Source organism: Diaporthe citri, assembly GCF_014595645.1.
Source record: "Diaporthe citri strain NFHF-8-4 chromosome Unknown scaffold_6, whole genome shotgun sequence".
Taxonomy (NCBI): Eukaryota; Fungi; Ascomycota; class Sordariomycetes; order Diaporthales; family Diaporthaceae; genus Diaporthe; species Diaporthe citri.
This window is the reverse complement of record NW_025064851.1, coordinates 4,096,382-4,109,468: the sequence shown is the minus strand read 5'-3', so window position 1 is coordinate 4,109,468 and position 13,087 is coordinate 4,096,382. Positions and strand designations below refer to the sequence as shown.

At 56.3% G+C, this 13,087-nt stretch overlaps 4 protein-coding genes across 4 annotated transcripts; 2 read left to right on the top strand and 2 right to left on the bottom strand.

The window, feature by feature from the left end:
- Positions 1 to 77: 77 nt before the first annotated feature.
- INS49_013075 (uncharacterized protein) lies at positions 78 to 551 on the top strand (the record flags this gene model as incomplete). The annotated part of the gene is made up of 1 exon (XM_043173777.1): positions 78 to 551. The coding sequence occupies one exon, from the start codon at positions 78 to 80 to the stop codon at positions 549 to 551; it is 474 nt and encodes a 157-aa protein (XP_043023074.1).
- Positions 552 to 1,445: 894 nt separating this feature from the next.
- INS49_013074 (uncharacterized protein) lies at positions 1,446 to 2,276 on the bottom strand (the record flags this gene model as incomplete). Its single annotated transcript, XM_043173776.1, has 1 exon — positions 1,446 to 2,276. The coding sequence occupies one exon, from the start codon at positions 2,274 to 2,276 to the stop codon at positions 1,446 to 1,448; it is 831 nt and encodes a 276-aa protein (XP_043023073.1).
- Positions 2,277 to 3,142: 866 nt separating this feature from the next.
- Positions 3,143 to 3,806, top strand: INS49_013073 (uncharacterized protein; the record flags this gene model as incomplete). The annotated part of the gene is made up of 3 exons (XM_043173775.1): positions 3,143 to 3,286; positions 3,386 to 3,682; positions 3,708 to 3,806. 3 exons carry the CDS (start codon positions 3,143 to 3,145, stop codon positions 3,804 to 3,806), a joined length of 540 nt encoding a protein of 179 aa, XP_043023072.1.
- A 311-nt stretch (positions 3,807 to 4,117) lies between these two features.
- INS49_013072 (uncharacterized protein) lies at positions 4,118 to 12,284 on the bottom strand (the record flags this gene model as incomplete). The annotated part of the gene is made up of 4 exons (XM_043173774.1): positions 4,118 to 5,474; positions 5,573 to 6,384; positions 6,453 to 9,804; positions 9,901 to 12,284. The coding sequence occupies 4 exons, from the start codon at positions 12,282 to 12,284 to the stop codon at positions 4,118 to 4,120; spliced, it is 7,905 nt and encodes a 2,634-aa protein (XP_043023071.1).
- Between the last annotated feature and the right edge of the window lie 803 nt (positions 12,285 to 13,087).

Below are 13,087 nucleotides of genomic sequence, written 5' to 3'. Positions count from 1 at the left end.
GTGGCGGCTAAGGAGGGTACTCTCACCGGAGCAAGGACCACGGCAATAATTGCAGGCTCCTTCCTGTCAGGTACGCAATGGAGCTCCCAAGCCTCATACACTGCAGCAAGGTCCTTACCTACAGTCCAGGATGCATGACGAGTATCAGCGCCGTCGCCGTCCCGGTCTTTCTCGACACAACGCCGGAGCCGGCACTCTTGTTCCAGCAGTGGGCCCGCACTTACCACTATGGCCACCAAGCCCTGCCGACACTCTCCGTAGCTACGTGCGGTCTTTATGCTTATTTGACCATGAAGAGGCGCGCCGCCCAGCAACCTTGGGTTGCCTACGCTGCTGCTGCGATCGTGACCGTGATCATGGTGCCATTCACCTGGATCGTGATGGTTCCTACGAACAACCTTCTCTTTAGGTTGACGGCAGAGAGTCAGGTGCAGCCTCTGAATTTCAAGTATGGAGGCGGCATTACAAAGAAAGTGCAGCGCGCAATTCTCGCTGTAGTTTGGAACGCTGATGGATCTACAAAGATGGAGATTGGAACAGAGCACTACTAGTACTGTCTGTTCCGAGCCGGAATTACTCTAGACTTGACTTTTGCAGCTTATTGATAAAGCACAGTCGAAATCAGATCGTTATGATCTCATGCTAGTGCCAATTCATAGAAGGGGCAAAAGCACTGATCAGTAAGATGGGACGAAATGACAGCACCCCGTTTGCACAACGGTTAGAGTTGAGATGGGGAAAACATATTTAGGTACATAGCACGTGAGCAATGTAGTACTTGTTTCCTAGACCCCTGACTATCATACGAAGTGCCGTGAGTTGGGAAAAGGTTATCCCTCATAGAAATCCAGATCAGATGCGGTATCTGGTTGCGAGATTGAAAGGCAGCTCGTGAAATTGTTGTCAAAGAGCAAGGTAGCCTCATGTCTTAAGTTAATCATTGCTACCTAAAAACACAAGGTCAAAGCTTAACACCAGGACCTCGATGCATGATATTAATCCATTGTCTTGCCTAGCGAGGGTGTCCGTCCCTCCGAAGACCGGGCCGAGAATGCCCAACGGAGTTCCAGAGTGATGCGCTTCCCCGTTCTCAGATACTTATGCGTTGGTCTAACAGAAGCATTCTGTACCGGTATCGATGACATGCATATGTCAAATAATATATGTTTTATTTCAAGACCCTTGACCCTGGCACTGGTCGGATGAGGAACCACGTGTGATTTGCATTAGTGATCCCTATGGGCCGGTATTATATACACACATATGTAAATAGGACAGGCATCAGTATCATATGTCGCCAGATGTATACATTGATTGAAAGCATGATATTTTGTTCTACCAAGACAGATACAATACAATAAGAGCTACGCTGAAGAGTACTTGAGTGGCATCTCTTATATATGAACAAATCAGGGTCAAACTTGGACCCAGGCCACGGTCCAATTTCAACCTCTTAAAAGGCTCGATGTCCCCATCTCTGTCCTCCCATGCGGTAGTTCACCCCAACATGAGAAGATATGGGTGAAGCCAAGGGAAATAATGCCGCAAAATCCCAAAGAACCCAGTAGAGGGAGCTTCTTCGGAAATTTTGCACTGCCTCCAATGTTATTGACACTCACATCCTGCATGTCGTAGCGGTTTTCAGGGTCGTCGGTGGCTTCGACCATTACCGCCGCCAAATCGAGGTAGGACACAAACGTCTCTTGCTCCTTCAGGTTCAGCTTGTGGCCGCGTCGTGTGTCCTTCACCAGGCCGCCCGGCTTGATGAATATGCTAGTCAGCCAGGACTCCTCAGCGCGCAGCAAGCTCTCCTGCACCCGGAGGTCGGCATAGACGTTGGGGTTGGCATGCGTCACTATCCAGTGCATCGGCCCAGCCAGGTTGGTACACATCCACGGCTCGAGACTGGCCGACGACAGAACCGTGATCTTGGGCATCTTGGCGGCGGGGTCCTCGGCGCGTATCTGCTTGAGCGCCGCCAACAGCGTGCGCGCGGTGTCCTGCGCCACCCGAACGCGCGGGATGTTGTCGTTCATGGTCACGGCGAGCATGACGGCTCGAGAGCCGCGGACGCACTGCTTGAAGACGTCCACGTTGTCGATTTGCCCCTCAAAGATCTTGATGCGGCCCGTTTCGACGGCCTCAGGGAAAATGGACCTGAGTTTGGCTTCATTTCGACAGTAGGCGTGGATGGTTGTATCTTTCATGGGAAGCAGCACTTCAATGAGTGAGCTGCCGCAGTTGCCAGTGGCACCGAAGACTGCGTAGGTGGCCATTTCGTTGCTCTTGTCGATGATGTCTGAGATCACGATTTGGAGTTGAGGGACAATCTGAGCGGCTGCGCCATTCAATGCTACATCAAAGCTCTGTGAAAGATGGGTAGATGCTGAAACACTTAAACACGATTCCAACGTGCCGCATTTGGGCGGTGCCCATCATTCTGAGATTTTCCGCGGCATGGCACAGCAGACCAGTCCGGAGAATTGTATGCGGAACATTTGTTCGGTAAGCGGAGGAGACTGTAATGTAATTGCCGTCTGAAATTCAGAGTGAATTGAGCTCCGAACTAAATTCAGGGCCGGATGTTACCACCGCCAAGACATCTGATTGGACGAAGTAGGATATGCTTTTCAGGTTTCGGCACCTCCTTGCCGTGAAGACAGAGCTGCAGCTGAAGGTCGGACTGTGAGATTTGTAGGACGGACGATTATGCTACCGTTGGTGCGTTTAGTCTTGCCGTCCAATTTCGACAAGGGAAACCAACATCAATACTGTGTCCTACTCACACTCTACACCGCGCACGTGCGACATGGAATTTCTAGGACTTTTCTGTTTATTAGCTACCATACAGGGACGGTATATAGCTTCCATGAATGGACTATCTAGGATAGTTCGGTCTCCGATGACACAACAAAACATCTGAATCTTGTTGGAACAAGCTGAACACGGTGCCGGTCGTGGTATCAGTGGTACCGAACTCCGATAGTCTCGTGCGATATGTAGCTGATGCTTCTCAAGTCACACAAATACAGTTGCAAATCATACAGCCATATATCCGATACACTGCAATCATTACCCAGAGATCCAAGACCCCAAAGTGAAAGACAGAATAAAAGTTTTGCAATCCCCATCGTCTCACAGAATGGCTATCATGTCCCGTCTCCCCGGGCCCATTTTCGTGGACACAAGCTATGGCCGACTGGCTGTTCGCTCAGAAGGCTCTGGCAGCCTGCCTCCGGTCCTCTGCATCCACGGCAACTCCTCGAGCTCTGACATCTTCCGCCATGTACTCTAGAGCAAGATCCTACTCATGCGCCGAGTCCTGTCGCTCGACCTCCCCGGGCACGGCCAGTCCAGCGACGCCGCGGACCCTGAGCGCACCTAGACGATGCCGGGCTACGCAAAGGCGGCCGTCGAGGTCCTGGAGAAGCTTGAGATTAAGGAGGTTGTTGTGGTCGGCTGGTCGCTGGGCGGGCACATCGGGACCGAGATGCTGCCGCTCTTCCCAGGTACGAAGGGCCTGATGATGATCGGCTCGATGCTGGTGGGCCTCTGGGACAAGCCCCTCGACGACAACCGCACCAGGTGGCACATGCGAGAGGATCTCACCGATGAGGACCTCACCATGTCCGCCAAGGTCGGCACCGGCGGGCCGTTCGAGCAGTGGATGGCCGACGCCGCCGTACGGAAACCTCTGGAGCGGCAAGGCCGTCGAGATCGTCGGTGGCCAGCACGGCCCGATGTGGGAGAAGCCCGACGACTTCCTTCCTGCCCTCGAGAGGTTCTTGGCAGATGTTTCCGCATAGGTTCTGCGTTGCTGAATCTTGTGACATGGCTGTGCGGTTTTGTAGAGCTGGAGAAACTAGATGTAAAAACCTTGTTAGATCAAGTTATAAAATTGCATGAGCCCAGTAGCCCAAGCGCCGTTACGTTGTGAGCAATGGTTGTTGTCTACTCTCCACAGGACAAGTTTGAAATGTTTACGGCACAACCTTGATGCCCTGATATCTGACACCGACAAGCCCAACATGACGCTTACCTTTGCCAGCATCTACGCAAGTAACTAGTCCAATTTAATAATCAGAATCTCCCAAGATGTGCAACAAAATAACTCCATTCATTTCAAAAAGCCCATCTCCCTCCATTTGCTCACATACAACCTCGTAGTAGCCTCGCTCACCGGGCCCACCTTGGCCAAGGTAGGCGAATGCTCCCTCGCGTTAGCCGTGCCCATCAGCAGGCCACCACAGCTCATACGCGTAAAGTTTTCGTCGAGGAAATCAGTCAACAGGTGCGCCGGGTTGGCGCCGTCCGCACCGTTGTCCGCCTTGACCGGCCACTCGCGCACGCGGCGCACCCACTCCCCAAACGGAATCACGTCCGGGATGTCCAGCGCCTCGGCCAGCGTGGCGATCATGTCGGCCCACGGCTGACGGACGGGATTCTCAATGTGGTAGATGGGGTGCAGGCGCACGCCCTCTGGCTGCAGGAGAATATCCATCAGCGTGCCGGCCATGGCATCGACCGGAGTCCAGCCGAGGGTGCCACCGAAGTCGGGCAGTGCCCGCAGGGTCTGCGACGACCTGACCAGGAAGGAGACGTGCTCGGTTGGGTTCCAGTACCCGTTGAGGGAGCTGCCGGCTATCTGACCCAGTCGCATAGCTGTCGCGCGGAACCGGTCTGGGTGCTGGTGCAGCGTGGCGTCCAGCAGCCGCTCGCACGCGTACTTGGCGTCGCCGTAGCCCGTGGGAAGCACGCTCTCGACAAATACGCGCACCTCGGGCACGGTGGGCCGCTGGCTTCCGGGAGCCGTCCGGAGCGGGTGGTGGCCGACTGTGGCGATGGACGAGACGAACTCGAACGTCACCGGCCTCCTGGTGCCGCCCTCCCAACGGCGTGCCGAGATGTCGCGGGCGAGGCCGATCATGTTCATCATGATCCTTAGCTGCGGCTCGAACCGCTTGATGGGCCACTTGGAGTGCATCAGCCAAGCGTTGTGCACGATGTCCGTGACGTTGTCCGCCAATTTGTTGTATTCGCTCTCTGACAGTCCGAGATTGGGCTTGGAGAGGTCCGTCTCGATGACATCGATCCTATTCATGACAGTCTCGTCTTCTTTGGACAGTCCCGTACCCTTGTTGAGCAGGGACTGCCATTGTCTTTGAAGTGCTTCTTGCTTGCTGTTGCGGCGGTTGAGGCACACAACACGTGCCACGTCGGGGCAGGCCAGGGCTTTGGCCACAAGATGCGATCCGAGGCCGCCGGTTCCGCCCGTGATCAAAATACATTTGCCGTGTGACTTGGCTGACGTGTGTTGAGACTGGGGGTCTGATGACAGCAAGGAATTGTCCCATCCAGCCGCAAGTTCAGAGACGTATCCGGCAATGACTGTCTCGCGGTCCTCACATTCTTGCGAAACCCCGTGTCTGCTCTGGGTGGCCAGAGGAGCCCGAGAGGGAGCAGCAACTACACATCTAGAACATGAACACGTCTCAGAATCTCTCGATGAATAGCTTCAATTGCAGTGGCTATATACATGGGGAAAAGGAAGGATCATTGATCTCCGACTTACCGAGTCTCCGGGTCCGCCGACGCAATGATGAACTTCCATATCTTGCTCTCCTCGCTCGCTCCGTCGATCCAATCGACATGGCCGTAACCACTGGCCTGCAGGTCAGCCTCCCACCTCTCCTCGTGCGCGACGACGTGCTCCCGGCCGTCGTTGTACATCCACCAGCCCTCGAACAGGCCAAACACGATATCAACCCAGTACATGGGCCGGGTCATCTCCACCAGGCAGAGGAAGCCGTCGGCCCGCAGAATGTTGCGGATACAGCGCGTGCTCTCCTGGAGCGAGGGCGTCGCGTGCACGGCGTTGCTGGCGACGACGAGGTGCTGCGTGCCGACAAGCTCGGGCGCGGGCTGCTTCTCGATGTCATGGACCGCGAAGCGCATGAACGGGTACTGCTTGCCCCAAGCCTTGCGCGCCTGCGCAACCAGCGAGGGGGACAGGTCCGTGAAGGTATACTCGACGGGCAGCCCGAGCCTGGCCAGCAGTGGCACAAGTCGCTTGGTCGTGCCGCCCGTGCCGGCGCCCATCTCAAGGATGCGAAGTGGCTTCTCAGCGCCAATCCTCCCGCCGTCTGCCTGGAGGCGGCTGGCGAGGCGCGTGAGGAAGTCTTCCATTCCGGCGTATGTGGCGCGGTTGATCGGCCAGTCGCCGTAGAGGCCGGCTGCCAGCTCGCGACCTTGAGCGCTGCCGAAAATGAGCTTGACGCCGTCGGTTGCGCCTGAAAGCACTCGCGCGAGGTTGGTGCCCGCATAATAGGTGAGCTTGTCTGCTGTCTGCTGGTCGGGGAAGCGAGTGGAAAGATTCTCATATATCTAAATCTTCCGTTAGTACTTCAACGGACTGCAGCGGAAAGTGATAGGTTAATCTGGAAACTACTAACCTCACGACTAGATTTCGTAGGCAGCGGCACGGCTGTACGCGTAATTCTATCCTCTCCTTCCATCTTGATGACTTGCGTCAAGGTTTCGAGCATGCGATACAAATAAGTCACCAGCTGCTTGTTAGCAGAGCCGTGAGAGATACGCTCAAGCGGCTGTCCTGGCTGAGCATCGCGGATTCCGGCCCCGCACTCCTCGAAGGCTTCGAGAGTCAATGCGACGGTGAGTTCATCCTGAAGCGGGAGGGCATCAGCCACGTAGCGTATCTGCCCGACCTCGGCGATCCGCTCGTCTGTCTTGGCCTTGACCTCCTTAAAGCAACCCATGACGGCGTCGAAGGGCAGCACGGAGGCGTGCTCCTCCATGTCCGCAGCCCGGATCGAAGCTGGAGTGGACTGACCGGCCTCTCCCGATGAGTTGTTGAGGGTAGACATATCCGAGTCATCCCCGTCGCTCACATACGCGTCATCTCCAAGAGTGCTGAGTAGACACTTCATCAGACCGGGGACGTCCACGACGGCCTGGATCTCGCTTTCGGGGAGCTTGATCCCGAAGGCTGACTCGAGCTCGTTGATGAGCTCCATGCCTACCAGCGAGTCGATACCGAGGTCGGCCAGCTCGCTGTCTGCCTTGATCTCGTGGAGTTCCAGGCCCGAGAGGTCGGCAATGATTGCCTTGACGCGAGCGAAAGTCTCATTACCTGTCCCCGGGGCCTTAGGCGTAGGTTGGACCACGTGCTGGGTCAGCTCTGCCACAATCGCAGTTGGCTGTGGTGCAACATGGACAGGCCTGACACTTTCCGGCTCGATAATAGTGACAGGCTTTTCCGGCACCGCTGAATTAGGAGCCAACCATCGAGGATCGGTCAGTCGACGTAGAAGCTTGGTCATGGCGCTCTTGGGAACCTGGATGTAGGAAATCCCTAGCATTACTTCCAGGAGGGCACCGTCAGCCGCATCGAATACGAAAACATCCGAGAGCAGGACCTTCTCCGACGAGCGATGCGTGGTGGCGAAGACGTGCAGCTCCGCCGGCGCAGTGTCCTTGGCTGGCGCCCGGATCCACTGCCCGATACCATTGGCGAGGTAAGCATCGCTCGAGGATCGAGTGGTCATGAAGTTCGCCCAAACACCAGCCACCTGGCAGAAGGCATCTGAAAGGTGAGGGTTGAACTTCAGACTATCTTTTGAAGAATGCTCCTTGTTGGCTACAGGTACCACCACACCAGCCGCCTCGGTTCCGCGGGCAACCATCCTCCGCAGGCCACGGTACTCATCACCGTAGTCAACGATCTCGGCAAAGACGCGGTAGAGGTTGCGCTGGCCAAGCACCTCGTCAACATCAGGACGGGTAAGCAAGTCAGTCGCCCGGCCGTGTCCAAACAGGCGAGGGAAATAAGCTAGTTCGCGCTGCAACGAGGCGTCTCCGCTTTGCATGAAAACGATACGTCCCGTCGTGTGCATCATCTTGGTGCCCTTGGAGACGGTATTGCCATCGGTGCTGTATACCTCGAAACGCCACGAGCCAGCGCTGTCGGGGCTCTCTTCGCTTACTTCGATCCACGTTGCGAAAGCGCTACTCGCGCACACGGGAGACTGGTATTGTATGTCTTGGAACTGTGGTGTGCATCCACCATCCTTGTAGACAGGGCGAATGCTCGTAAGGCCGTCGACGACGAGTCCAATCTGCACCGTTGCGGGACAAATGGGTGCTGTCTGAAGGGTCATGTGGCCTGACAAGAGCTTCTCAAACTCTGAACTAGAGGTGCTGATGCGGAACCGAGCCACCCTCTCCGCCTTTCCGTCTTGGTATCCAACGAAGGTCACGAGACCTTCTTCCTCTGCAGGCTTGGTGGCCGGCGCTGGAAGAGCGGCAACCGGTGCAACGTGCTTTGGTGGGTTCTTGAGCTCGATCCAGTGCCGCGCTTCGGGGTCGAACTGGTACGGCGGCAGCAACATGGTGCTGATGTCGGTGCTGGCGCGGGCCTGCAGGGGATGATGGGCCCAATGATTAACAACGAGGCCGGCTCGCCAAAGCGATAATGTTGTGTCGACCAGTTTGTTCCATCCATCGTCACAGTTGGTGATGTTCACGGCCTGGAAATGCACGTTCTTGAGATTGGCATTTGTCAGTGCCCGTGATGCCATGTGCGTGATAGTCGAGTTGGAGCCAGCCTCAAGGAAGACAAGAGACGACGACTTGTGCTTGGCAGCCAGACGATCGAGTGCGTGGTGAAAATAGACGGAGTTCCTCATGTGGTCTGCCACAAACTTAGGGCTGAGCTTCTCGGAGGTAGACGGATATTTGGCGGCCCATTCGATAGGAATGACAGGGTCGCGGAACGTGAGTCCTTGTGCACCCTGTTCGAGTCTATCCACAAGACCGTCCACGAGGGCACAATGGAAAGCATTGGTCACGTTAAGCCTCTTTGTCTTGGTCCCTGTGATGGAAGATTTGGCCAGAGTGTCGGCCACTGCGTCGATGGCGGCTGTCGACCCGGCGATCGTGAAGCTTTGGGGTCCATTATAGCATGCGACGTTTGCGGGGGAGTCCTTGTGCTTGATGTTGACCTCTACAAGCATCTTTTGGATGTCGGCCAGATCCACGTCAGAGACAGCCATCATGGCTCCTTTGTCAAGTCCCCACGCATCACGGACCAAGGTGGCCCTGTTCACAATCATGCGGACCGAGTCCTCCAGCGAAAGCACTTGAGAGATACATAGTGCTGTCAGCTCGCCGAAGCTGTGGCCCACGATTGCGACGGGCTGGACGCCAGAGTCGATCCAGCTTTGCGCGCTCGCGTATTGCACCGCGAAGAGAGCCACCTGTAGCTGCAGGGTGTCCTGGAGAGGGGTGCGCTCGAAAATGCTGGGGAAAATGCTTTTGACGCCAAACGATCGGGCTATTGCATCAACACTGTCGACGTGTCTCTTCAGAATGGCTGTGTTCTCATATAGTTGGCGGTCCAGACCAACAAAGGTAGACACTTGGCCACCGAAACATAGCACGACTGCTTTATCTCCGGCTGGGCGGGACTCTTCTGCGCCAAGCGAAGCGAGCTTTTGGTCCAGTTCATCCAAAGAGCCGGCACTCAGCACCACACGTTTGTCCAGAGCGCGATTGCTCTGGCGGGCCACGTTATATGACAGGTTGGCGAGCGAATGGCGGCCACGCACTCGGCCAACATAGCTGCGGAGGAGCTTGGCACGGCGGTCGAGGCTGTCGCTGTCATGAGCACTGAGCCAGAACGGATATTTGACTCGAGTGGGCATAGCACTCGTCTGTGTTGCTCGCAACGTCGGAGGCTGAGCGAGCACCATCGAGGCATTGGATCCGGAGGCGCCGTAATTATTTCTATCGTTGTTCAGGGTCAGCATTTACTCGTACTGGGAACTGAATTGAGACAAACGCTGAAAAGAGGGCTTTCGTAATGAAACCAAGAACACTTACATTAGAGCCATACGGAAGTCAGCATCCCAAGGCTGCGACTTTGTGGGAATGACCATATTATCCGCCGGCCGTGCTCCAATGGCTGGGTTGATGGTTGTGAAACTGGCCTGGGGTGGCACCAGGCCCACGTGCAGCATCAAGAGGAGTTTTATCATAGATACAACACCGGACGTACCCTCGAGATGTCCTACGAGGCCCTTGACTGAGCTGAGCACGAGCGGTTGGTCCGCGTCGCGGTTCTCTCCACCAAGCACAGCCTTGATGCTGGCGTACTCGGCCGGATCACCCACCGGCGTGCCTGTACCGTGCGCCTCAACCACCGAGATCTGTGATGGCCTCACCCGCGCCTTGTTGGTCACGGTGCGGAAGAGGTCACCCAGCGATGGCACATTGGGCACGAAGATCGGAGTGCAGTTCTGGTTCTGCTGCACGGCCGTGGCGGCGATGACGCCGAGGACCGAGTCCCCATCGGCGACTGCGCGGTCCATACGTTTCAGGAAGACAGCACCGACGCCCTCACCTCGGCAGTATCCGTCAGCGGAGGCGGCAAAGGGCTTGCACTGGCCCGTGGGGCTGAGGAACTGGCCAGCAGCCAGGTTTTGGAACCATGCCGGCTGTGTCAAGAGGTGAGCGCCGCCTGCCAGCGCTGCCGAGCACTCTCCGGATACCAGCGCGTTACACGCCTGGTGTATAGCGACGAGTGATCCGCTGCAGGCCGTGTCGACCACCATCGCAGGTCCTGTCCATCCGAAATGATGGCTGACCTTCCCGGCTATGAAGCCCTGCAGATTGCCTGTCGTGGTGAAAGCATTGGCAGCCTGGCTCGCAGCGTTGGCTTGGTACTCGTTGCCTGTAGTGCCCATGAAAACGCCAACATTGCTTCCTTCCGTGCCAAAGCCGTTCAGGTGGCCGCTCTGCTCCACAGCCTGGTATGCCACCTGAAGCAACAGGCGCTGCGCAGGGTCCATAGAAGCGCTCTCGCGGGGGCTCTTGGAGAAGAAGCGGTGGTCGAACTGGTCCGCGCCACTCACCAGGTTGGCAAACCACCGGCGGTTGCGCATGCCAGGGTCGTCCGCCGAGCGTGTCGGCGTGTCGTGGAAATCGAAGCGTGGGTGTTCGGCGCCGATCTCCTGGTGCTGCGGCTTGGCCGAGGCCAGCAGGTCCCAGAACTCGCCCACGTCGTTCGCCCCTGGGAGCTTACAGGCCATTCCCACCACGGCAATATCGTTATCTTGCCATGGCCGCTCCGGATATGCATGGTGGCTTTGGCCAGTCTTGGACGCAGCGCTCTCGAGCAACGAGTAAGAGTCCGAGACGTACACAAGTCTTCCGCTCGCTTTTCGAAGCACCGAGGGAGGCACACATTTCTCCGTGCCAAAAGATAAGAGGACAGCATTGTTGCTATTTTCGGCCCATGCGGCAGAAATAATCTTGTACCATGTGGGCGAGTCTACCAAAATAGCCCGTAGTGCGTGGGCATGAAGTGCTCCCTTGGCAACAAGATTGCCGCTCTCGTCATCGCAGCGTGTTGGGAGGGCAGCACATGAGGCGTCTGACAATTGGAACTGCGAATGCCTGTCGCAAAAGGCCACGACATGCTCCAGGACTTCAATGTTTTCTGGCGAGTGATAGCGTCCGTGGAGACCAATTTCCGACACCGTGAGCCCAAGTGCCTTGAGGTTTGACTGGAGCCGTGGGACAGCAGACGCTGTAGTTGTGACAGTCGCCCGATTTTCATCGTATCCGACTGACTTATATGCTCCAGGAGTGTCTTTCAAGACCCGGAGCATGTCTTCGTATGCCTTGGGTGAGCCCCAGCCCACACTGAGGGACTTGGACGGGCTGACGGCTTCACCCAGGTCGATCACAAGCCCAACAAGCATGCCGAGACGCACTGAAGCCGCCCCGTACATTTCGAGGTCACTCTTGCTGTGTGCGCTGGCCACAGCAAAGGCAGCAAGAAGACCCGTGCAGAGGCCCGCGGTCTCGCCGTCTACCTTGGCGACGAACTCCTCATGCGTCATCCCGCTGTGCTCCAACAAGGCCATATACTGGGCCAAATGCGAGGCCACAACCAGTGGTACGAGAACTGTGTTGGGTAAGGGGCCATCCACATGCATTGAGCGACCGGTGGCAAGAGCATCTCGAAGGTCGAGAAGCTGCTCACGCACGTGGGGCCTCTTCAGAGTCGGAATTTCCGTGAAGACGACCTCACACTCGTCGACAAGGTTTGAGAGGGCATCCGTGAGCCAGCTCAGAGAATTTGTTCCGAGCACAGTTTTTCGGAAGTGGTGAAATGCGGCGGCGTCAAAGGACAGAGCCAGTGAGCTAAAGAGCAGCACGGCTGGGAAGGACCCGAGATCTTGGTGGGTGATTTTCGTCATGGTGATGGACTGACTCTGACTTGATCCACCAATTTGATCCAGTGACTATTCCCTGTGATGGAGCCAGTTGACGGGCCCTTATTTGGTTGGGTAAAGTCCAGAGAGGCGTTGAGAGTTTGAGGTATGATAACCTGAAATCCCGAATTTTAACGAAACGGAGAAATATTGGGTCAAGAGCCTGGTTGAACAGCAAACCCTGGACTTCTGGTTGTCACGGAATACCAGGCTGTTGAGCTTGATAACAAGACAAACCCAAGCCTTTATACTCTGTTCAACTTGTCCAGCATCGCTTCAACGGACAACTTGAGCTTGACAGGTCGCACCAAGATCCAAGTTGTCCGACTCTATGCCATCCGCGTACGTCACATCGCATCTTTCCAAGCCCGCGGTCTTCTCTCAGCGCAGAGTCTCAGCCCGTGCCAAGCAGCTCACAGCGCCCTTTGCAACGATTTGACTCCCAGCATTCAATGGGCAAAGACCTCGGTCGGAACACATCTGCTCCCATGGCCCCGACACACCGGCCAGCTTTCAGAAGATCGGTGTGTTCTCCTGCAGCGGGTGCGGGCTAATTCACCCGTGGATGCGTATTGCCAGCCCCACGATGGTTTCCAAACGCCATGGCAGGGCGGATGGAAGCACGTGTCGCGGCTTTGCTCGTCACATAACAAGGTCGCGTAACGTGGTGTGAGATCTGCACAATTTGCAATGCGGCTGGGCATCTATCGGCGCCTCGGGCCCGGAGGCTGACCCACACCGAAGGGACTTGCCCAAACGCGTCTGAGTATCATGCAGTCATCATCGTA